The sequence below is a fragment of the Symphodus melops genome (assembly GCF_947650265.1).
Source record: "Symphodus melops genome assembly, chromosome: 3".
NCBI lineage: Eukaryota > Metazoa > Chordata > Actinopteri > Labriformes > Labridae > Symphodus > Symphodus melops.
Window position 1 is genome coordinate 26,025,865 of NC_136693.1, and position 26,427 is coordinate 26,052,291.

The 26,427-nt window shown below is 40.1% G+C and overlaps 1 protein-coding gene across 1 annotated transcript; it reads left to right on the forward strand.

Moving 5' to 3' along the window:
- Positions 1-1,521: 1,521 nt before the first annotated feature.
- On the forward strand, positions 1,522-25,133 carry neto2a (neuropilin (NRP) and tolloid (TLL)-like 2a). The gene is made up of 10 exons (XM_079338861.1): positions 1,522-2,139; positions 6,182-6,238; positions 6,437-6,580; positions 10,562-10,810; positions 11,958-12,005; positions 12,547-12,674; positions 16,984-17,212; positions 21,257-21,370; positions 21,452-21,582; positions 23,259-25,133. Exons 1-10 carry the CDS (start codon positions 2,130-2,132, stop codon positions 23,994-23,996), a joined length of 1,848 nt encoding a protein of 615 aa, XP_079194987.1. The 5' UTR covers positions 1,522-2,129; the 3' UTR covers positions 23,997-25,133.
- Positions 25,134-26,427: the final 1,294 nt, after the last annotated feature.

Consider the following 26,427-nt stretch of genomic DNA (forward strand, 5'->3'; position numbering starts at 1 on the left):
TCATTAGATCAAATGTTACTAATCAGCTTAGGAACCACTTAATGCTGTTTTAAATATGTGTATCACTGTTCTTGAAGTTGATTGTAAAACAAAAAATAGATAGGAAATAAGTCCGAAATCAATCAATTATTCATTACTTACAGGAAGGATTCCCTTGAAACTCCTTTCTGAGAACATCTTTTGTTTATTTTTTTGTTGCTCGGAAGCTTGAGGGTGATTTACACTAAAAAATAATTACCTTTATGTACTCTTGTTATCTAAATTTGTAATGAGTGCAGCAGTCGTGGAATTAAACTGCCTTTAATTTTAGAGGACCCCTGGAGGCTCCTATAAGCCCCCCACTGGGCTCAGCACCCCACTTCAGGAGCCACCCTACTAAATAATGCATGAAGACAGGAAGACTGTCTTAGGCTTGTAGCCTATAAGCAGATCACTGCTGGTACAAAGGAGGTTACAGTATTGATAATCGATTGTGTGTGTGTGTGTGTGTGTGTGTGTGTGTGTGTGTGTGTGTGTGTGTGTGTGTGTGTGTGTGTGTGTGTGTGAGTGAGAGAGAGAGAGATAGAGAGACTGTGACTGTGTGAGTGTGTATGTTTGAGTTTATCCTTTGAAGACTGTCGTTTAGATTCGCGGAGATGTTACGCGCGACAACTGTGTGAAGCTATACTGAGTGAGACACCGGAAAATCATAATTTGCCCTTAGAAATAAAAGCACAAGTAAAGGTTAACACGAGCATGTAGCTGTTGTTTTAGTGTGCTTATTATTACTGTGCCGGCGTGCGACATTAATTAGGTGGTTTCTCACATAATAAATGCAGATCTGAGGCTTTAATGATACATGACATATAACTGAAGAAGTTCTAGGAGAGTAACTGAGACTTCTTGTTTCTTTACCTGCAACTATGTTATAGAACTCTTTTTATCTTACTGTTCTATGTCAGACTCTAGACTGTGATGGTAACTGCAATGTTGTTTGCCATAATACTCACAATAAACTTATTCAGACAACCTCTTGGGTCTAATTATTATTTAATGTTGCCTTCATAATAACATAATCAAATCTATAACTTCAGTAACTTTTACCAGTAAAGAAAATTAACATGCAATTGAGATTGTAGAACCTCAACACTGAGCTGATGTTCTTAGAAAGATATGGACAATCAAGCAAATGCAATATGAATATTTCACAAACTATGAGATTTTGTTCCGTTAAAACTACAGAGAATAATAAGTGATACGATATATATTCAAAATAAAGCATCTTGTCACTAAACTGTCAAGACTTATACTTAGACTACTGCATTATGACCATCTACATTTCAACATGTTTCCATACGAAAGGTCTTGATGAGTAGGCAGAATAAATGAACAATTCTTGACAATTGCGACTTGTCTCTTTTTTCTTTCTCTCTCTCTCTCTCTTTTTTTGGTAAATATCTGCATTCTCGTCATGACTCGTGCAAGTGAAGTTTCATTGTGAAAGACCGGAAACCGAAATTCTTCATCGTGTCTTACTTGACGCTACTCATGACAAGCTGCTCATTGATGTAAGCAGCGCCCACGGCTTAAATGAGCCTCGTTCAGGAGCATTTCTTAGTTCAGACACGGACGGAGAGCAGACAGGCGCACATTCCTCCTCCTCTTCCTCCTCCATCTCTTCCTTAGTCTTTCTTTCTCAGTCTTTCTCTCTCTCTCTCTCTCTCTCTCTCTCTCTCTCTCTCTCTCTCTCTCTCTCTCTCTCTCTCTCTCTCTCTCTCTCTCTCTCTCTCTCTCTCTCTCTCCATCCATACGCATCTTTTGGATACCTCCTCCCAGAGCGCGTGCTGGATCAGTCCATCCTCCACATGTCATCTGGGCTGTAGTCGTGTTGAAGGCTTTAGCTGTTCACGGTGATGATGCCTGGCTAAAAGGCTCGCGGTACTCTGCGTCTCGCGGACAAACGCTGCTGTGAATAAGAAGATTTCTCTCTCTCTCTTTCACTCTGTTGGAGCGTGCCTCTGCGTAATGGATTTACTGTTGTCGGAGAAAAGTTGGATTTTGTGAAGAGCCCGAAGGACCCCTGACATGGACAGAAGAGGAGGGCGGTTTTAGAAAGGTGCTTTTGGGTTGGAATCACATCGTGAGAGGAGATGCACAGAGGTGAGTTGTTGCACAAGCTGCCCTATCATCGAGCTGCGCGTCAAGATCCAACGCCTTGCGCTGAAAGAAGAACTGACAGTTTATTTTAAACTGGAATTAAAATGTGTTTTATGTATTTTATAGCACAGTGGATTAGTTTCACTCGCAAGTGATTTAAATTCAAATGCATGCAAATTAATCAAAGGACTGCATGCAATAAAACATCACTTAATAGCTTTAGAACATTTGAATTTCCATATAATTTCTATATCAGCCTTGTTGCTCTCAAACTAACAACACGAAGGGCGAATTCGGGTAAATCCATGCAGGCACACCTTTTTTCTGCCATTTGTTTAGTTGGTTTAATTGATTTAGAATCCACTTATCAAATGTCCAGGATCTCCTGGTCTGTTTTCTATTTCTTAAGATTCATCAACATCCCGACAGATCTTTCTGTCAGGATGTTCAGGTTTGGGCGGTTTGCACTGACCAAAGCCTAAACTAAGACACAATCATATAGATGATTTTGGACACCACACAAGCAATACTCATCTATCGTGGACCGCTCAAGCGTAATGTAATTTAGAGAAACAGAACCAGAGTGGTTTTCGTCACTTCGGGCACTGTGAGGTGTGCCTCTGTTCACAGAAGCCTACGTGAGTGCAATATGATTGTATTTCATGATTATAATGGACGGCAAAGGTCAAAAAGAATTTGAAATCAATACAGGAGCGATAAAACCTTCGAGGAGCGTTATCTGCAACGAATTTGACCGCCTTAGTCTGTCTCACTGATTCTAACACAGAATATTCTTACTACACTTAGTCCTCACAAGTCTCACAATTTTGCGGGTGTTGAGTTTTTCCTTTGGATTAAGAGTGGCATGTTTACCTATAATTTAAATGTCTTTGCGTATTTGTAATGAGTTTAAACACTGCAGCTTAAATGAAACAACATCAATGTAAAATACGAGTTTATATAAAAGCTGTGATATTTGCTTCATGTTTAAATCAGCTTTCTGAGTTCAGAGCCGCACACTGACGTCTGTGGTCCTGCACACGCGATAGCCTCTACGCCTGTATGCGCGCGTGCTTCTGCTTCAATGACTCTCGCTCCAGCCACTGTCTCGCGCCATCAACACCTGAGGCGCGCGCCGCAGCACACGGCTCCAACACCTCCTAATGCGTTTAGTGAAGCGTGTTCCGTTTGGCCAGTTTGCAGCAATGACTTTGTGGTTTAACAGGTAGCCTATAAATGAAGCCTATAGGCGATATTTGTCGGCCATTAGTCATCGTGTAACTGCAGAATTAACTGTTAATGGGTGTTCACCTGAATTAAATTACAGTAAACTCTAATTGGCTCTTAAGTAGACACAGGTGTTGCCTAACTTTACTTTCATTCTCTTATCACATTTAGTGATGGCGTCTTTATGTTATTTGTAACAGAAAGTGACCCCCCATGTTAATTCAATATTAGCTTAAAAATTAAGTAAACTGTTGCGGACCCAATTGTGTTATCTAGTTTAATAACCTTGCATATTTTTGTTTCTTATGCCTAATCTACTTCTTAGTCTATAAACCTAATTAATTCCATAATCTGACAGTACTGAATTACACATTATCAGCCTTTATATTTCCAATCCTTTTATCTTGTTTTGCAAAAGACTGTGGTGTTGACCTCTGATTTTATTTATGTCTAGTCAGTTACAAGAGGGAGAGAGAGAAAGCAGATTCACTGGGCTAAAGTGAGAAGTGATGTAAAATGAAATGACATGACCTAGAATCGCAGGGCTGGACCCAGGGTAATTTCTCCTCTCACTCTTTAAAATGAGCAGAGGTCAGATGACACTCCTGTTACTGGGATGTTAGGATGCCTTCAAATGTCTGAAATATGTCTTTACTCGAATGAGTAAAAGGCTGTCTGTTTACACTTAGAAAAAAAAAGGTGCTGTTTAGAGGGAAGGCCGATATAGCCATTGTCTTTGTATTGTGTCTAGATAGCTGTATGTTTCTAGATTTGCTTAAGATTATTGTATTTTTCTGTTCATATTCACAAATTCTATTCTTGATGTTGAAGAGGGAATGGCTGCATCTCTTCATAGATTTTGATTTATTTATAATGTGACAAAAGACAAAACAAATGACTACGTGAATTATAGAGCTGTGGCCCAAAATGTTTCTTACAGAGTCTTTGTCATAGCTTTTCCAACTCAGTTCTTCAATGATGGTATTATCCCCAGCTTTGTGGAGTAGTTTTTTTTTGTGTTTTTTGCTATCTGTAAGATTTAATGAGCTGCTATTATAAATAAAAAGGTATTTCAGCTAGAGCCTTAAGCTTTCTCTGTTATTTGGTTTTTGAGTTTGGGTGGTCTGCTCTCTAAATGTGCTTGTGGTAGTTCACACACACACACACACACACACACACACACACACACACACACACACACACACACACACACACACACACACACACCTGCAATATTCAGTGTGAGATGATGGAGATAGAAGTAATAGTGATCTTGCAGCCTGGGGGCTGTGTGTGTGTGTGTGTGTGTGTGTGTAAAATGAGTCCATTCAAACATGCAGGCTCATTGGTGGGAATGTAAACCATGCATTCTCTCTCTCGCTCTCTCCCTCTCTTTCATCCTTCCTTCCTGTGTGCCTTTATGCAACATGCCAGCCTCATGCCCGCTCTGTAATGCGATGTGAGCGAGCCAACCTATTATGAACTCAGTGGGGATCAGGTCTACAGGGGCTTATCAGAGCGAGGCAGTGTCAGGAGCTGTGACATGCTCGCCCTCTGTACAGATATCATTGTAATGCAACATATTTCACCCATTGTCTGTCTCCGTGTCTACTCATCAGTACTGTAAGCCTCGGAGGATGTTTTTTCTGCTAATGCTTTTATGTTTCTGCACCTCGAGGCTGAAGATTGGTAGGGCGGAGTGTCGTAGTGTTGAGGAGCATTAAGGGTATAAAAGTAGTAGAAAGAATCAACTTCGGCTCCTACTTCTTCTGCTTCTACTGTAAGCTGGAGCAGATGGAAGTAAACGACATACTGCAGCGGTTGTACATCTAATTCTTTCACTACCTCCTGCTACTACTAAAAGAGTAGTGGTACTATTCCTACACTGTTATGTTTTGTTAGTCTGTAAGACTCATTCATGGTAAAGCTGAAGCTCACATTAATTAATTATTTAACAGAAAATAAAGTCAGCTTTTTGTGGTTGAAGTTTTTTGTGGTTATATTCATTTAAATTGTCTGTAAATCCCATAGCCCATCAACAAATCAAATGCTCTTACAAAAAAAGCTTGCATGTGTCTTCACATGAATCTTATCAGTTTGTTCTTCTTCCTTCATGCGTGCACTCTTCCCATGAACTGACTGTGCACACAGTCATTCACAAAACACAACTTTGATGGTTTAAAACTTTAACTGGGGGAACGTTCTGCTTTTGTGTCTCTTGTGTGACGTTGAATGTTGGTGGTTGAAAGTTTCGAAGACGCTAAAGCACATTTTCTTAACTGTTTGACTTCAATCCGAAGTCTAAAAACATCCTCTTTCTGTTCTCTCTTCTTTCATTACACTACAAGAGCAGTGTGGTGAATGGTGTACTGCAGAGCCTACATAAACGCAAAGTATTAGTTTCCAGATGTCTCTCGTGTAGACAAATGCAGTCTGAAGGTTTTCATCTGCAACTCTAAAGATTGCGGCCAGAAATTTGAAATGTTAACTCACGAGAATTCTCTTTCAGTCTTGTCTCAGTCTTTTACAAGATTCATTGATAAGTGCTTTTATAATTTAAATGATGAGCTTGGATAGACATCTACACTGATATAAACCTTATGTATGTATAAAGTGCTTCTTTCTTCAACAATTCTTATCCTAATCACCACTACATAGTTTGAGTTTGACATATCAATGAGGCATTTCCTCAAAGGGACATTTTGTCTCAAACACTTTCTGTTAAGTGATTTTTCGTTTTTTTTCTTTGTTTGAACACTAAAATGTAAACACATCATCCTCTCACCTGTGACTGATGTGTTGTGTCTCTGTTTTGCAGCGTGGTTACTCTTCTTTCTAATAGAAGAGGGTTTCGCTCTGGCACAGAGAAGTAAAGGTAAGAGAATTCTCTCATTTCCCATTAACACTGTTTCAACAATATGGACGCTTCTAGAACAGGAATTATCAAAGTTTGAATCGTAGGGAAAAGGGTATATTTTCTTTATTGCCATCCTTCCTTTCCTCTTCCCATGGCAACCCTCCTTTGTCCTCAATAACCCATCTGTTCATTTGTTCTTCTCCTCTCTGTTTTAAGATCCCCCGGGCGAGCATGGCAGCCAGAGCCCAAACCAGAACGACTGTGGCACGTGGGTCCGCAACATCAATGGTGGAGTGTTCACTTCGCCAAACTACCCAAACACATACCCTCCCAACAAGGAGTGTGTCTACATCCTGGAAGGTAACGCAGGCTGCTTCATCTTCTGTTGACAGAACAGCTGACACAGTTTCCTGCCTCTCAGCATATTGCCTCCTTCAGTGAATGTTATTAGTCTGACTGACATTGTTTTATATAACCTTGCCCCTATCTGATTTTCTGTTCCTTCGCTAGCAGGCAGTCAGTCTGACATTTTCAGAATGAGCCATCCTCTTGAGTTTGTTCCCCCCCAGATACAAACATTTGAAAATGATGGGGAGTGGCGCATCATTGTGGGTATCCCTCGACTTCTGCTCTTATCAGAGCAGAGCTGTGTTCATCTCTATTGGCAGGGTGTGTCACCAGACTCACGCTATTGCATGAACCATAAAAAGAGATTGAACATCTGCTGCACAACTGAGGTTGGGGAGCATATTCCAGAAATGCAAGCGTCCTTGTCAACACTTTAGTGTGTTTACCGGAAAAATGATTTCCATCAGCTATTTAGGGAGACTTAATGGCAAGCATCATTAGCAGCTGTAGGAGATGAGGTCTGGGATAGCAGTTGATGTGTTGTCAAACTAAATTGATGAACTGTTTGTCCATGAAGTTTAAGCACTGCCTCTCATGCAGATGAGATGTGTGCTTTGTGCTTTTCTTGCTGTAGTAAGGGAATAGATTTTACACACAGCTCAAGGGCTCCACCTGTGGACAAATCATGATCAGACTTACTGCTGATGAATAAGCTGTGACAGTATCACAGGCAGTATGGTGGTGTGTGCAGAAAAAAGGGGGGAAGGAAAGGCACTGCTTTTTGCTTACTATTGTAGAAGTACTGATGCTTATGTAGATAGAATATGAGATTAGATTTCCCCTCCTTACTGATATAAGTGTTCATGTTCCTGTTCTGATATGAACGAGATGATTCTAACCTTAATTAAATGACAAAACAACATTTTGAAACATTAACTTTGTTTAATTTTAAAATCATTTGGATGGAAAGCGACTTGCTACTCTGACATCCTCTGAAATGTTGCTGCATGATGCACATTTCATCCATGATGGTCACATAGATTGTCAGTTTTGTCTTGATACATGTTTTACGACATTGTTGTCCTCATGTTAGATCTGTGTTGCATAAAATGCACAAACATATATGTCAATACTTATTTTTTATGTGATGTGGTCCATTCCGTTTATGCATATTCCTATCTAACTCCAGTGTTGAGTTTTTGAAACAGCGAGATGCTCACGTGTGTGCTCATCAGAAAGCTTTGTCGTCATAATTTGTGGTGTTAGAGGTTCATTGATTAAGCCATGTCCTCTGCCTCATCAGCTCAATTGGTTCAGTGATTGCACTTTCTTGTCTTTGGGGTAAATGTGTAAAGCTCCTCACACCAGGGAGTGAACACACAAAAAGCAGGAAGTGCAGGAGTACGAGAGGCAAGCCGGAAACATCGAACACGTTGGTTGAAAATACAGTAGAACTCACAGAGAGAAAGGACCGTTTTGAGTTATGATATTTTACTGGAAAACTGTAGCACACATACATGCACTGCCCTTGACCTGCTTCTTTTTTGCTCTCTAATGGGGCATGCTCTGCTTCTCCATGCCAGAGATGACTCAGAGCCCCACTTCCCACCCTCAGCATCTTTATTTAGCATGATTCATCTCCACAGACAGGCAGGAATTGCCCTTGTTAAATATTTCCTCAGTGTGAGGGGGGTAATGTTATAAAACAGATTTGGCCATTCAGTGCACAGACACACTCTGGATGTGCGTGACTGATGAACCATTGAACTACAATTCATGCTGTGATTGCAATTTTCTGGATTCACTGACTCAGAGATGCTTACATGTGAGACTGTCCCTCCGTTTGTGTGTCTGTGTAAATTGGGGGGGAGCATTAATGCACCTTCATGGAAATGTTAGCCAAACAACAGTGAAGACTTTGGTCTTAATTTGGTTCTCTTTTTCATAAATATCTCAATCCATCTGTTACTGCTCCAACCTGTCCCGTCTAAATCTCTACAGTTGTGTGTTTTCCTCCCAGAGTGATTATGTCTTATCTTCAAGTCTTCAAGTAGTCCTAGTCTTATTTTTTTTTTGTCTTGTATTTCTAGGGGGGGATTTACCTGCTCCCCATTAAGCTCTCGCAGTTACCTTCCCCCGATTGTTGCCTTTTTGTCTGGCAGTAAATGCTCTGGGTTCTCATGTATAAAACACTGCGCAGAATTACAAAACGTACGTATAACTTTACGCAAAGTTCCCTTTATAAATCACGATCCACCTGGAAATGTGAGCACGTAGATTATCCCCTTGTTCCGCCCGCTACACGCTCACATTCAACCATAAAAAGTCAATGCAAAGCAGCTTGTGAACGAAAATGAATACAAACGAGGGAGCAGATCAGAGGTTTCCAGTGCTTGATCGTGCCGAAAACCGGAAGTTTCGACGAAAAGCATGCATTTTCTGAGCCAGAATAAAGCAGGAACTTGTAAATGGAGCGAAGGTTGTAAAGCAAATATCGGTAGTTTGCTGCAGCTGGAGGGTCACAAACTTAAGAAACAAATGAGAACGATACCACCGTTCATCATTACGCACAAGTCTATCTGCAATGTTTATTTTACGGGACCCACACTGATTTATTCATATGTTGTCAGAGTGCTCATCTCATTCAGCAGTCTCACTGTATATTCATCAAAAGTTTAAGCAATGGTCAACAACCATTCCACATTTTTTCATTTTAAACTCCTTCTGCTCTGTGACTAGTTATGAGGATACAGGTCTAATGATCGTGTCAGAGATGTCCACCCTTTAAATTTACACAATCAATACGAAGTGTGTGAAGCCACCGCTGTGTGCGTTCTGTGCGTCATCTATATTCAAACTAAAACTCACACTTGATGATAAATGCTCGATATTTGAAGACGGCTCACGACATGCGCTATTATGAAACAACGGATTGATTGATGATTATGATGACGCGGATCTGTCAGTAAAGTTTGATATTTAGTGAAATAAATTTTGAAAGAGACATCAATACATTCTACAGGCTTCAATTCATCACTTCACCGTGTGTTTCCATGCCTCCAAAATATATGTAGCATGAGTAAGAGGCTAAAGGTTCGCACAGTGTGCCGTGGGTTTGTTTTTGCGCGTATGCAACGGTAATACATGAGAACCCTGGACCTGGTCAAGCTGCCTTTGAGTGCTCTCTTCCTAGGTCTGCATCAACATTGATAATACATGCTTATTTTGTCTTCATGTGATTTAACAGTGGAGTTGGAGACTGGGTAGAGAGAGTGGGGAGTCTTTCTGGAAAACACACACACACACACACACACACACACACACACACACACACACACACACACACACACACACACAAAGAAACTCAATTCTTTTCAAAAGGCAGATCAGGGAAAAGTCCAAATTAAATTGTGATGCAGCCTGTATGATAATAGTGAGACTGACACTCAGTGCTGTTCTACAGCAGCGTCAATGCTCCCTGTCATACATCAGCTGCCCAATATTGATTTTTTTTATTTTAGGTTCCTTTGCTATGTCTGATTAATACTGCATCAAACATTTAGACACAATGAATGTCAGCTATACATGGATGACAATAAGGCATGACTTTAATGGTGTACACAAAGTCAGAAGTAACGCATAAAAACCCCTCTCACACATGCACCCCACTCCTTAGATTTACCAACATAGTCTGGATGGGGTGAATATGTGAACTCACATCTCTTAATCCATAAAATCCCTTTAGCGTAATGGGCCTGAATATTAGACAACTTTTAAAAAGTTTGCTCTCCACAGTGTCATATAAGGGGTGAGGAGTAAAAGTCCAGATGCTTACATTTCAAATCCTGATGAACTTAGGTTTGACTCAACTCCCGATTTATGCTGCCATAAAGCGTCCAGATTAGTTTCTGTCCTGCAAAAGAACATTTAATCGTATTCCTTTTGTGTGTTTACATCTTTTGTTTCCTCTCTCTTTTCACTCTGTTATTAAAGCTCTCCCGAGACAGAGGATTCAGCTGGCTTTTGATAAGAATTACTACATCGAGCCATCATTCGAGTGCCGCTTTGACCACATAGAAATCCGTGATGGGCCCTTTGGGTTCTCGCCTCTCATTGATCGCTTCTGTGGGGGGAAAAACCCCGGCCTGGTGACATCCACTGGACGCTTCATGTGGATCAAGTTCACCAGTGATGAGGAGTTGGAAGGCCTCGGTTTCCGGATCAAGTACACCTTTATTGCAGGTAGGAAACAGAGTGGGCAAACGTAGATACAGATTGTAGGTGCTATGGGGGTCAATGAAAAAAAAGGTGAATTTATTTTAGTTTTGTTGCAACTTCACAGTCACATACATGTACACAGCACATTACACTTAAAAAACTCACACAGATTCATGCAAATAACAATTGGGTTCAGTGAAAAGCTTTTAACATTAGGGATTCTACTGCTACTTAGCTCAGAGTGCAAACACTATACACATAATATGGAACAAAAGATGCAATGGAGGAAATGTTTGTGTGCACATTTTTGCAAGATGATGGAAAGTGTATAAATCTGCACTTTGTGCTGTGTTAGTGTTACTGCAGTGAATATAACTCTCTGGCATTGATAATGGGGCATAATTTCTACTTTTAATGTCTCCTTCATTTTCCTTAAATCTGTCTTGATATGAACATTTAAAAGCCTTAAAGTGAAAGTAGTTCAAAGTAGAGACACTTGTGTTTCATAATAAGTAAAGTAGAGTTATTGTCTGTTTATTGGGTTAATTCTAAAGCGTATTCGTTTCAAGATGATAGCCAATCGTTCGTGGATTCCATTGAGGTTGATGTGTTTCACCCCTTGCTTTTCCCTGGGAATTGCTTCCTGCATTAATATCAATAAGTATATAAGATAGATAGATAGACAGACAGACAGACAGACAGACAGACAGACAGACAGACAGACAGACAGACAGACAGACAGACAGACAGACAGACAGACAGACAGACAGACAGACAGACAGACAGACAGACAGACAGACAGATAGATAGATAGATAGATAGATACTTTATTGATCCCGAGGGAAATTCCAGGACTACAAATGGAAGCCAAAATATTTTTGACACCTTTTCCCTCGCCTGCAGCTGGATTATGGGATGACGAAGTTTCCAAACATCATAGTTGACTTTCTTTCTCTTTTTCAGACTGAAACTTGACATCATAGTCTCCTAAATCTGAACTCAATATGCCTATAAATCAGAGTTTCCCATCATGCTGCAGATATTGGTTTCAAACAGACCCCATTGTGTTTTATCGGGCCTGCCTTAATGGGATCTTATCTTGTGTTCCCTGCGTACCTATTTCTGTACTGTGGATGGAGTGTAATGTGCCTCCCAAATGTTATCATTTCAGACCCTGATTTTCATCTGCACGTGGGCGGACTGCTAAACCCCATCCCAGGTAAGCTCCTCACTTCTTTTGCTGGTTTTTTGTTGGATCCCCTTTGAAGAGCTCCTCTGCGCTCAGAAGCTTACCGAAGGCTATCTCTGCCTGTGACGTAAATGCTGAATGCACAAATGTACCTTGACAAGCACACAATTGAACATAAAGTGAAAGGATGTTCATACACAAACATACAGATTTGAACACATGAAGGAACTTGCACCCCTTTTATCCTGCTTTCATTCCTGTCCTTCCGCCTTTGTTCTTCCGTCTCCTTATTGTCCTTAATCCTAATCCACTGTGCTCACATCAATTCTAATTTAAATCCTCTCTACCTTAAAATAAAACCCCTCATCTGTCCCTCTCTCTGTCGTGTCCCTCTCCTCATGTTCTGTCTTTCATCTTCTGCTCCATCTTCTCCCTCTCTCCCTGTTTTGTTTTGGGGTTTTTACCTCCATGTGACCCACTCACCTCTCCTGTCTTTTACCTTTCCTTTTCTTCCTTTGCTGTTTTTTTCTTCTTCTCACATTTCCTCCACACTTCCCCTGTCTCTCCATAGATTGTCAGTTTGAAATCGGTGGATGGGATGGGGTCATAAGATCCAGTCAGGTGGAGGAGGAAGAGAAAGTGAAGCCTGGTGATGCCCTGGACTGTATCTGGACCATCAGGGCTCCTCCTCAGTCAAAGGTCAGTACCAGAGACAATATAAGCACGATGCTAATATTGTTATTAATGAGATGCTAATATTCAATCTAGCAACATGTTATATTTTAGAATTTGTCCAAACTTTTATAAATGCTCTGGTTAGACCTCAGTTGAGATTACTTTTTTCAAAACCATTAAAGATCACATATTATGCTAAATGCACTTTACCACCGGTTTTAACGCTCATGTGTGTCCCTAGTCTGTCTGAAAAAAAAAATCTGAGAAAGGTCCATCATCTCTATCTTTCGCTTGCTCCACTTTTCAGAAAATGTGTGCTCAAACAGGCTTTTTGGATATTTTCTTTTCATGACATCACAAAGGGAAGTAACCCCTCCCCTAGATGGGTGACACTCTCCCAGCTAGGGGTTTGATCCGCCCTCAGAGTCTGCCTTTTCACAGATAACAATAGGACATGGAGCAAGAAAGCCAGAGCCAGATCCCCTTCCAGGGCGTTTTTCAGACGCAGAAACAGCCTGTTCTGAGCAGGGCTGAAATAGAGGGGTATATAGGCATGATCAAATATAGGATCAGAGAGGATTTTTCGCAAGAACCTAAGAGACATGTTTTGTGGAGCTCTTAGAAATGTTCAGACTCATTAAAAAAGGATAATATGTGGAAAAATTGCAAGGTGTAAGATTTAATGATCTATAGATAAAGTTATTGGCCTGAAATTGGGTCACACCTGATTGGTAGAACATGTATCAAAATTGTGTAAACTAAATTTACTATGCCGCTAAATCCCTGTGCAGAGTCTCTGCGAAAACAAAGGCAATGTTTAAGAAGTTTCTGCATGCACCATGGAGATGTGCTGCACAAATAAAAAGACAAGTTAGTCTTTTAAAATGCGTTCATTAAAAGATTTCCGTATACTTAGATACGTTAAAACCGGTGATAAAGTGGTGCTATTTCAGTGTATGAATTCTTAATTTCATCTCATTCACAGTGTCTGCATTTGTCATGCAGCTATAAGCTGGTGGCTGGCCAAACACCAGTCAGAAACTTAACTTCAGAACTTCAGAACACACAAAAAGATAGGGACAGGGATAGGTACTTGTTTATTTTAGACACAAAAGACATCAAAATACGCCAGGACATTATCACATCAACTATGAGTGTTTTTTTACATTGAACTATTAAGGCTATCTTCAACCAGCAGTATGGGTGTTATTGGAGTGGAATAGTTTTAAGGACTAACAGATAAAAGCTGTCAGACCCGTTCTCGAGGATCGGGGCTTGAAATCTCCAGATGAAGCAGTCCACCATGTGTTGTACTGTAGACCATTAACAAACCAAACCCTGACGCTAGATGAGTCTTTTCTGTTTTACAAGATTTGTACAACCTCCATAAATTCTCCTCATGTGCTTGGAAGAGTAAGCTGAGCTAAGCTTGTATCAGATGTTTAAAATCAGCAACTTCAGTATGAAACACTACTAAATCGTAATAATTGCTTCTTAAAAATATCCAACAAATGCACAACTTGACACTTTGAAGAGCTATGTTTAAGACTGGATTTTTTTTTCGATGTCTCTGTGGACAAGCCCTGTCTTATCTCTTTGCTCATCCTGTCCTGAACGTATGTGACGTATCCTCCAAACAAAAATCTGATCGTGCTTTTCAAACTATAGAACCAGCGAGCTGATAAAGTGTTCTGCTTTTTTCTTCACATAGAGGCATTATTTTTAAATTAAGCCTCTTTCAAAACCAGTAAAAACTTCTTCTTGTATACTGTAATGTTGTTATGATAGAAAATGAAATAACTGTCTTTCTCCTTAGGGTAAGGGATATGTGCTTGTTTATTTCAGCTATTTTCCATTTGCTTTTTTTAGTAGTGATTGTAATCAATGGGAAGGCAAATAACTGCTTCGAGTTTTTTTTGTTGTTTTTTTTACCTGAAATCTCATCTCGCTGGTGACGCACACAAGAATCCAAGAATAGATCCAAATATTCGTCCAAGAATCAGGAGAGAAATAATGATGCTCTGAATACAAACAAGAGAAGGAACATCTCTCAATGTGACGCCTCGACACAAATTCATGTATCAACCTGCACAGCAGATCTGTTTCCCGCTGAGAAACAACTGCGACTGCTTCAAGACTAAAGCTTCAGCTTAGGTTTCATTGGAATATAACAGTCTTATCTGCTCTGTTACATAAACGTAACAAACAAAACAACACAGTCAACAAGCAACCAAGCAGATCTAGATACAACAAGACTGGCATAAAGTCCCACAACATCAGTCAAAGACTGGTGGAGAGCTGCAAGACAGATGAAAGCTGTGATTAAAAAAATCTGTATTAATCCCCCAAATAACAATTTCTGAACTCTTCTGAAAGCCTTTTTTTGTTGCAATATTGAAGTTCTTAAAAATATTGCATGTTGTTGTAATCTAACCCAGTTGTTGTATTCTGCAACGAACTTAAATGAGAATAAGATCATCAATTCAAGATTATATGTTTTTATTTGTCACATGCTCACAATGATGAGCAGGGAAATGTAAAGACTGTGTTGCAGTCAAAATGCTGTGTACAGTATGAAAAAATGTTCTTTTTAGTTGAGCAAATAACTATAAATAGTCAACTAGCACAACCAGAGAAAAAACACATTTTTGCAGTGGCCTCAATTTTTCATCTAAGCCAAATGTCATTCATTAGTTTCTTTGATGTAAATGATTGTTATGAATCCAAATGGAGGCAGTCACTGAGAACAATCCCTCCAGTTGTGACGACTGTTCTTTATCACATAAAGGTTGTGAGCAGAGCAAATGCAGAAAAAGGCATCATGGGAAAAAGAAATCCCAACAAATTTGTATTTGTAGTATACAGCTGTGGAGTGTTCTAGTTGCGTGTTCATGCCAAGAATGAAAGCTCAGTGATGTGTTCTGATTTTTATGAGTGGATATAAAAAAAAACATTTAATTAACAACCATAGCCTGCCTATCCTTGATTTATTGCTGCTCTGCTTCTTCCCCTTCACTGAATGAGTCATCAGCATGCTCCTGTGCTATACATGATGTACACACACACACACACACACACACACACACACACACACACACACACACACACACACACACACACACACAAGAGAAGTCATGCACACATAATTCGGAATTAAACCTTAGATGTTCAAATTACAGTCACAAGTTACATAATATTGTTATTATATGGTACTGTAAGCAATCACCAACACTAACACATTTTGTATGTATACAAAGTAATATTATGCATACACCTATAAACATTCATGCATGACTGATGACACAGGGATTTCACTGGTCCATATGAGAAGCAGCAGTAATGAGGATCTGAATTTAGCCACCGCGTTGAGTTTCCCAGACAGATATTAGCTCAACGAAGCAAAAGGAACAGAGCAGCACACTCAGCAGCATAAGAGCCGCTACTTAACTGCTGCACAGAGGTGACAAAAGAACACACATTATCTACTCAACTAGAAGTACAGATACTTGTGCTGAAAAGACTAAGATTAACTTTCTTTAGTGAAAGTTGAAGAAAGACACAGGCGCAAACACAAGTTGTATCATTGTTATGTTGAAATATGATTCAAAGAAAGGACAATACAAACAAGCCTTAAATTAATGTAGTAAGAGCAAAACATGTCATGTAGCTGCTTTGCAAGCTGTTTAGGCACATGAGCACAGCTTCAGGGTGGAAAACTTTGAAAAAGAAACCTTGGGCCCAAGAGTAGAGAAAAATGTTTGTGCATATTTATGTAAAAATCCTGACCTTTTCGAGTTGGTAGTGATTACATGACGCATGCTTGCATTACTTATTTTTTTAAGGTTATTTTTTTGGACACGTAGCAAAGGTCTTAGATTGAATTCGAACCCACGGCCGCTTCAACAAGGACTATCCATGTGGTGCCTGACGTGCCCTCTAGGCTGTCCCATGCTTTCATTATTCCACTATGAACATTTAATAGAATTGCATGGCCTTGCGGTAGTTCTGCGACCAATGTGCATAAGCTTCATTTAAAGGCATGAGAAATCTAAGGAAAAGACATTTAATAGATTTACAGTGCTTGCTGTTATCCAAATGTTATCTCCATCAATCAATCTTCCAAAGTGTTTTACTAGTTCCTATCCAATGTGCTTCACTAAAGAGGTTGGCAGGCAGCCCTACTTCATGTTCTTTTTATTATCTCTTTCTGAGCACAGGTTGAAAATATTTGCATTACTTTTTACTGTGTAAAGAATGAAGGACTTATGTATGCAGAAGTATGTTGAATTTGAATTCTCAAAAACAATCTGACTTCATTTTGATGTGTCTCCAGATCTACCTGCGCTTCATGGATTATCAGATGGAGCACTCAAATGAGTGCAAGAAAAACTTTGTGGCCGTGTATGACGGCAGCAGTGCCATCGAGAACCTCAAGGCCAAGTTCTGCAGCACCGTGGCTAATGATGTGATGCTGGATAACGGCGTTGGAGTCGTACGAATGTGGGCTGATGAGAAGAGCCGACTTAGCCGCTTCCGCATGCTCTTCACCTCCTTCGTTGACCGTGAGTGTCAGGAATATTTACGTTATAACCCACCCTGGACCCTGTTCCATCATTTCCGGTTTTTATCTCATATCAAAAGACAATGAGGCAATTATCTGGGATGATCAAATGGTATACAGTGTTATGGATCTGTCACACATTAATAAGACAATACAGAGATATTATCAAACACAGATGCTTAAAATCATACTGTTATGATTTCTTTTATATACCCATACTGTAATATTTTTGTTACGGTTCAGGAATGGTTTGGACCCAGACGCACGACTCAGAGGCAGAGAAGTCAAAATCAACAATAATTTTAATGAGTGCAAGCAAGTGACAATGGGTGAATACATGTGCAACAAGATAATTAATGTGACAGTTAACGTGAGTCCCGAATCCCGATTCCAGCACGCGTGTAGTGAAGCCAGATATGACGAGCAGCAGACGAACAGACGATGGGTAGACAGAGTTTCAGGTGAGACTTGACTGGGAGCTAACGAGAGGGAAAAACACGATGAGGGTAAATGCACAGGAAAAACTTGAGACATCCAAAATCTTCCAGAGAGCTGACACGTACAAACCACTGTCAGTTGGACAATAATCTGGCGCCGACTGCAGGGAGAGAGCTGGCTAAATACTGCACTGATTAGATGGGGTGCACCTGTCTCCAATCAAGACAAGGGGGGAAGGGAAACACAGGAGGAGCAGACAGACAGGGAATACACACACACACACACACACACACACACACGTGGAAAGCGCAACAAAACCCCCAGATCATGACAATATCAGGTTCATTTAAATAAAAAAGTGCAGATGATTTTGAGAACACACTGCACTGCTAGGGATCAGAAAGCCCAGACGCCTGTCTTCCATCTATCTATCTATTGTGCACATCCATGATGAACTTCATAGATAGTCATTGATTATATTTTACAATACTATTTGTACATTGTTTAAAGTGGGAGCATCTAAATCTGTAGATTTTCAGGGTCAAATCTTGTTCTTATAAAAAAAATCCTCAAATATCTTATTTGTTACCTTCATGAAATTGTCTTGAGGAAAACATTTGCATTACAACGTTGCAATATGTGATATTGTTGTGCATCTATTTCAGTATATCCAAAAAACAAAACAAGAAGAGGTACATTTCTTTGGTGCCCTCTGTTTTAGATTGATTTGTATGCCCTTTGTCACGCTGTCAATTTTGAGTTATTGGCAGTCATGATAAAGGAGTTCTGCTTGATTCATTATCTACACACACAGACCTGAGAGACTTGATTCAACAAGCTTGTTGAAGTTAAGTCTTAATTTGAATGTAAAAAAAGCCAGCTCCTCGTGGTTGTGTTAATCTCTCCTTTGGATTTAAAAGAGAAGCACCATATGTCATTACTTCACTGTAATTGCCATGACCATATCCACGCACACATATTAACAGAAGATTTACGAGGTCTGCATCAGTAGTCAGTGAGAGACACTGAAGTGTCATTTCAGCGAGAAAAGCTAATTACATTGTGCCATGTCTAGAGCTCAGATAAAAGAAAAGCAATTATTAACTCCAGCGTTTGTAAATAACTGAAAGCATCAAATAATTTCTTGATATGCATGTCACAGCATATTACGCTGCTTATTAGGGGTCTCTTATAACAGGAATATAGAAATGTATCTGTCTGGCAAAAAAACAGCGAAGTCGGGATTATAGATCCCCTGGAAGCAATTACGCATTTACACTTAATCATTTCTAAAGGACAATAAACTTTCAAACAGATGCTGCTTAAAGCTGCACATGAAGTAGCACTTTTTTTCTGTTAGCACACTGTTATATTTTCATTAAATGCCTGAACAGACCATGGTTTTGAATGCCACATTCTCCTGCACAATCCTCAAAGCTGAGTGAATGCTAATGATGTTTTCATCAGCTCACCCAGTCATAGTGGAGCAGATAATCAAAGAATGTGATTGTCATTCAAGCATGAAATTTGGTACTGATACTCTTCAAACCGCACTATTTTCTAAAATAACGCTGGCCACACAAAATTCCAACATGGAGGCCTCAAAATTCAAGATGTCCGACCAAAAATGTGTTTTTTCTTTTTATAACTCGAAATGCATTGTTTTTAAGTCCCATGATGCATCGAAGTTGAATATAAAGTTGGGTCTTGCAGATGTTTTTGTACCCAGTACATATTTAGCTCTTACAGTTCTTGAGATACAGCGTATAGATACTTGTGCAGATTAGGGCGAGTGAGATATTTTGTAACATTAATCGTTGTGAAGCGAATGCATTTCGAGTTGTGAAGGAAAAAACACATTTTTGGGCAGACATCTTGAATTTTGAGGCCGCTATGTTTGAATTTGGCTTGGCCAGCATTATTTTTGAAAATAGTGGGGTTTGAAGAGTAAATGCACCAAATGTCATGCTTGTATCACAAAGTGAACGATTCTGGCTATATATGCAATTATCTGCTCCACTATCAGGACTTAATAGCCATTTAAATTCAGCAACAGTGGCTTTTCTTTTTTTGCTTAGCGAGTCCTTAAGATCATTTGGTTCCTCATTAATTCTGATCACACAGTTCATCTCAGAGAAGCCTGAAGTCTCTTGATAAGTCTGAAACTTTATTTGGTTGGAGTCAGCGACAGAAGTTTAGTTGGAGGTCAGAGGGAACCATTAATCTCTGTCACTCGGAGAACAAGATGAGCTTTTCCTCTCACACTCCATCATCCATGTGTCTGATCCAGGCATATTATGATCCAGATGTATTACGACACATTGCCTATACTCAGACATGAGTTGTGTGTGTTTGTGTAGGTGTGTGTGTGTGTGTGTGTGTGGGTGGGTGGGTGGGTGGAAAGATGGTCTGGGTAAAAGTATGAAGCATTGTTGACACCCTGTGAGAAGCTACATTTTGAAGTCGAGAGACATAATCGTTTTGGAAGTGATCGCAGTGTCAGGGGAGCGACCCTGTCTACATGCTCACTGAGTGATAGATGGGTCAGACAATTCAACACACACACTTATTTATACACAGCCTTGTGCACACATACACAGTCCATGTCCCTTTGTCAGAGTTATTCAACCCTGAGGCTGGGGAAGCATGCGAGAAAAGGAAATGGAGGCTCAGAGCCCTCATCACAGTGGACCCCGGAGCAGGGGTGAAGCTGGTGGAGCAGACCGCAGTCTGTTTCAGCTGTGATAAAGACTCAGAGTCTGTGGCTGCTGGAGTCAGTCAAAAAAAGAAAGAAAGAAAAGCAAATGTAAAAGCAAAGATGGAAACAGTTTGTGGAAGAGCCTGGGCCATAGACAGGTTTGAAAAATAAATGACACTTGAGTTCATTTTTGCTTTAGCACAGCATCTTAACCAATCGCAAGCAGCTGCATATTCCCTCAGCCTTACAGCAGCTTTTTCTTCTGACTGGCAGTGCATCGATCTCCTGAGCCCAGCAGCCAGCATCAATTACCAGTCATCTCTGTCTCTGTCGTCGCAGCCTTCATACACTAACAGTCACTTTCATGTGGGGGTCTCATGGTACCTGCCAGACCGTTTCACCCTGTGATGTCTCAAAGCCACTTCTACCACCTTCCCACTCCATTAATTTCTTTTTATCTTTTCCATTTTACTCCTTGGCATACTTCTAGTTCTCCAACTACCTCACCAACCACATCCTCTCTTCTTTCTGCTTCCTGCTTTTCACACTCCTTCGATGTATGTGTATGCTGCGGTTTAGTGAAGCGTCCATGTCCTCCGCTCATCGCCTCATGATGTTGTGTCTGCAGGAAATGATGTATGATGTCTGTGGACTGCAGATTGTCTCCATTAGACCTCTAGTATATCAAGAAATTATAGGGCATCATAGCTTTTTATTTCTGGCCTCTGCAGGTTCCTTCAGCTGAATGTTTTCCTTTATTGTTGTTTTTGTTTTATTGTTATTACCATCAAAATAGCTCCCAGTCCTTTTCACGGTGTAGTCATCTTTTACTCAGCACTGTTAGGCAGCAGTTTTCCTGTTGTTGTTTTCTAAATTCTATTATCTCTGTACATTTCCTCGTGCCTGCAGCTCCCTGTTCAGCAAACACATTCTTCTGCCACAGCAACATGTGCATTAACAACTCCCTGGTGTGCAATGGGGTTCAGAACTGCGTCTACCCATGGGATGAAAACCACTGCAAAGGTTAGTGGAATTATTTAGCACTCGTTTAGTATGTTTGTATTTCTTTGTTTTTCTTACTGTTTCCTGTCTTCCCCCCTGCAGAGAAGCGGTCTAAGGGGCTTTTTCATCAGATCACTAAGACCCACGGCACTGTCATCGGGGTCTCATCGGGTATAGTTCTGGTTCTTCTTATCATTTCGATCCTGGTTCAGATGAAGCAGCCGAGGAAAAAGGTAATTCATTCTTTGTTGTCGGGTTTTTGTTCAGCAGGAAATCTTATCGATCAAGAAAAGCAGAGACAACCCAAAGTGATTCTGATACATTGTGAAAGACAGTGAAAGAAAACATCCACCTTTGTCTAAGTTATCAAAAATAATGATTTTCATGGTAGGAGTGTTTTTTTTTTCTTATTGGTTTGACTACTTTATAATAACCCATATCTCTGTTTGCTTAATTTCCCACAATGTCATGTGGGCACTTCTTACACAACAGTAATTTCCTAATGGCTTGTCCAAAGAGGCTTCTGTAATTAAAGAGCATATCTGAATCCTCCAAGAGAAAACTGATCAACATTGCACAGAATGATGACTTTTAAAAGGACCTGGAGCTTTATTTTGATCAATAAACATAAAGAAGAAAAAATAATCTAAAAGAAGAGTAAAGGAGCAGGACACCTGGATATTTTTCACACTTTATGTCTTGTGAATCAGATCTTGATATGAATCAGATACTGTAGAGAGAAGTTATTTGCGGCCTCAATCCATTCTTAGTGAATCAGGTCCTCAATCAAAATTTTAAAAGCATCAACATGAAGATAAATATATTTGCATTTATTAAATCATAAAAGGACCTTACTATATCATCAGACATGAAGTAAACATGTTGTGTTGAAGTGATGTGTTCTCTGAAGTTTAGACCCTGGCTTGGCGTGGTCTGTGTTTGTTTTGAGAAGATGGGCGGTCTTAAGACCACACGGCCTTTTTGGACACCCCTCGGTTTGTTAGGTAAACAGTAAAAAGCTAACTGGTTCAGAAAGCAGAAAGGTTTCATGACCGATGCAGGGCTGATTAAACACTGACGCTTCAGGGACCTCGACATGGCACGTGCAAATCCACTCCAGGGAGGAGGGGGCAGGGGGAGACAGCTCTCTTGAGTGTTTTGAATTTAGACTGCAGTACCAATTTATAACACTAGATGTCAGAGTTACATATTGCCCCATTAAAACCTCTGAAAACTTGAATATGTGTTTAAATGCACGTTTGTTTATCAGAGCTGATTGCAATGTTGGCCACATCGGATGATTTCAGGCCTATATCCTGAGTCCAAACAACATTTAAACATATTAAAGAAGTGCTCGAAAGCATTCTGCTTCAGGTGCAGACTGCACCAGTTTGGCCTCATTTATAAGGAGTCAATAATGTGTTTTTTTTCCCCCTGACTTTAATAATAAAGACTAAGACTTTTTTGAACGTTTACAGGAATTATAAAGAAAGTGGCTGAAGTAGATATCAAATTCATTATTGTTTTTAAACCTATATTCCTGCTCTCATGTAATCAAGTCTGTGAGTGGTTAATCCAGAGCATAAAGATTTGGATTAAGCCAATCGATTTCGTTCCTTATTTTTGTTTGGTACACAGAAGTCTCTCTAAAAGCACAACTCAGCTAACCCCAGCTATAAAAGTACAAACAACAATTGTAATTTGGAACAAACTGTTGTGGTGTATGACTCACAGTATCAAAGTAAGACACAAAGAAAAAAGATTAGAAAATGTGTCTACAGACTGTGAGTCACTTTGGAGAATTATTGTCCCCCATGTTGTTCTGGCTTTGTGAATACTTACATCATGTGTTAAACCTATTGTCTTAAAATCTCTTAAGTTTATCTGTTTGATTGGGTCTTCTCGTCAGGTTGTAGCTCGCCGACCTGGCGTTTTCAACAAGGCAGGCTTCCAGGAGGTCTTCGACCCGCCGCACTATGAGCTCTTCTCTCTCCGTGACAAGGAGATATCATCTGATTTAGCCGACCTGTCTGAGGAGCTGGACAGCTTCCACAAGCTGAGGCGCTCCTCCACTATGTCCCGCTGCGTCCATGAGCACCACTGTGGCTCCCAGGGCTCAGTGGCTACTGGCGGGGGCAGTATGAAGCACAGCCGCACCACCCTGAGCTCGATGGAGCTATCCTACCATAACGACTTCTCCAAACCTCCGCCCATGAAGACTTTCAACTCCACGGCCAGCTACAAGAAGAGCTGCTACGGCTACAAGCAGCACTCACAGACTCACGACTGCGACCAGCAAGTCATTGAGGACCGCGTCACAGAGGAAATCCCTTGTGAGATCTACGGGCGCGGCAGTGGAGGCGGAGGAGCCACAGGAGGAGTAGCAATGGGAGTGGGAGGACCGTCAGGGATCGCAGGAGGAGGGATCGGAGGATCGGTGGGAATAGCAGGAGGAGTGGCAATGTCAGGAGGAATGGGGATGTCCGGAGGAGTGGGTCTGACAGGCATGGCAGGGCCGAGTGGCATCGCTGGAGGAATCGGTGGTGGTATGGCAGGAGCATGTGGTACCCTCAGTATCCGTGGCAACAGCACTCGTAACAGTACTTCCATTATTGACCCACAGCGCTCGATGTCCATGGACTTTTAGATAGTGGACGAGAGGAGGAAAGAAAAAAAAAAGGGATGCGGAAAGTTTTACTTTTAAAGGAAGAGAAGGAAGAAGATGAGAGTATTTCAAGTTGTTTAATGATCCCTCCTGATCTCTTCTTTGCTTTTGAAGCAATTTTCAAAGTATTGCAGTGACACTTAAGGATCGCTTCCTCTCACTGCCTTGTCTGAAGGTTTTGGAAGTTAACAGACAAAATCAAGGACAAAAACAGAGGAAAAACATCAAACATGAACAGCTTTTGCTCTTTTCCAGATACTGAAGGATGTAGATTAGAGGGAGGGTGGAAACATTCCTCCTCCATCTGACACTCATTTAATCTCTCCTTTTCATAAAAAAGAGGGTTCTCGCATGCAGACCCAGACTTCTGTGTGTTTGGTAACCAAAGAGATCAGGTAACCAATTAGAAACAGGAGGAGAGAGAGACAGAGACATTCTGGTGTTTTTACATTTATCCACCTGCCATGCACAGATAAACGATATATGGTGCGTCTTCTAATAATTTGAGTCTTTATTTTTGTCGGTGTACTGTACTGTTTAAACCAGTATATATATCCAGCCTCATGACGATGCTTGGCTTTTAACTCTTTAATCTTTTTCAAATGTTGCTCAGATGATTTTATGGAGATTACTTATCAGAGTTGTGGTGTTGATGATGATGAGGTGAAAGATGATGATCAGAAACATGATAATAATGATGATCATGGTGTGATAATGCTATAATTATTATGTAGTTTTCATTGTTACCTCACACATACACAGAGGTTATCGCTCCATTTAGTCTCTCCTCAGGAAGAGCACATGAATAGACTTATTTTGGTAAGAAAGTTTAAAAAAGTATATTTCTGCTATTAAAAGCCTTGGATGTCTTGTTGATAAGAATTCGATTGTGAGACTTTGACTGAATCAGAATAGCAATCATCCTACCCCAAAATAAACTCCCACATTTACCAGGAGAAAATAATGTGATTTCTCAACCTCCCCATGAATTGAGTGTGTAAAACAAGCACAACCTGTTTTCTTCAAGAGAAAAACATGTAGCCTGTATGGGACTCGTTTATGATTTAAACCACTGGTTGTATAATTTCATTCTGTTGAATTAAATGAGATTTTACTCACTCCCTGCCTCAGCTTTTCTGTTCACTACAACAAGAGAGATGAAAATAGCACCACCCTGAGACTGGAGATGTCTCATCAAGGTAAGATGATGATGCAGACATAAAATGTATGCAAGCTACTTGGCTTAGAAATTGCCTTTTTCTAATTCCTCAAGTGCTTTAGCTCCGAGGACTACGACAGATTTGTTTATTTTAAATGTTCTCCATTATCAGTTTTTAAGGATATTTGAAGGAAAATTAATAAACTGATGCTTCCATACAGTCTTGTATTCCTTATTTTCTGTCCTTCTCTCCGACATACACAAATTCCACTTACCCTTTGCTGTCAGGATGCATTTATTCTGTCTTTTGCTCAGGGCACCCTTTAAAAATACATTACCATCAGATGGTCACTCATACCATGAGGCTGGGGTGATGTACTTCTCTCACAAACAGATGTGTGCATTTCCCAATGAGTCATATTTAGCTATGAAAAAGAGGACAATGTTCAGCAAAAGGGAAAGGTATTTATATATATATATATATATATATATATATATATATATATATTCAGTTGGCTATTATATCAAAAACTTGGAAATTGCTGAATAGTATGCAAAATGGCAGCCTTGTGGCCTGAATACATGTTTTTCTTCAGACAGGCTTCATATCAGATTGTTTCAAACTACTGTGCAAAAAAGGCGATATCATTTATATCTTCCATGGCTTTGCAGTATTTAGAAGCAAGAAACAGCAGATGCACATGGGGGGGAAAAGAAAACTGTTTGTACATGGCCTGCATATTTAATCAAAAATTAAAGTCTCTTTAAAAATGATTAACACCCAAGTGTTCTTATTGAAGGTTTCATTCGACCTTGAAAAATTCTGGCAGCCTCTTGAAAGTTATTATTTTTATTAATCAATTCTTCTTTTAAGTTTATTCTTTTCATTTTTCCCTCTTGTTACCTTTTATGTTAATCATTATGTGGTCTAGGTTACGATCATTTTAGCAAGGACAAGCTCTGCTGTGGCAGTGGTCGCTCTCAGTGGCACATCCAGTAGCTGTAGCTGGTAATGTAGTGGTAGCTACCAAAACCTACCAGAGTTACCATGGTTTTTCTGGTATCTTGACAAAGCACATGATAGCTGGAACGATAACTACCGTTGCTTCCACAGCTTCGAGACTGGCAGCTTCTGGAAAGTTATTAGTTTATTAGTAATCCATTCACCTTGTATGTTCATTCATAGCTACCATATGTCACATTCATTGTGTTTGAGTCTATGTGTTTCTAACATTAGTTTTCCTGTTTGGTTTA

What these genes read in the sequence shown, in the direction of transcription:
- neto2a (XM_079338861.1), top strand. An exon ending in TCTGGCACAGAGAAGTAAAG is followed by an intron (nt 6,239 to 6,436) that starts GTAAGAGAATTC and finishes CTCTGTTTTAAG; the next exon opens with ATCCCCCGGGCGAGCATGGC. An exon ending in TGAAGCAGCCGAGGAAAAAG is followed by an intron (nt 21,583 to 23,258) that starts GTAATTCATTCT and finishes TCTTCTCGTCAG; the next exon opens with GTTGTAGCTCGCCGACCTGG.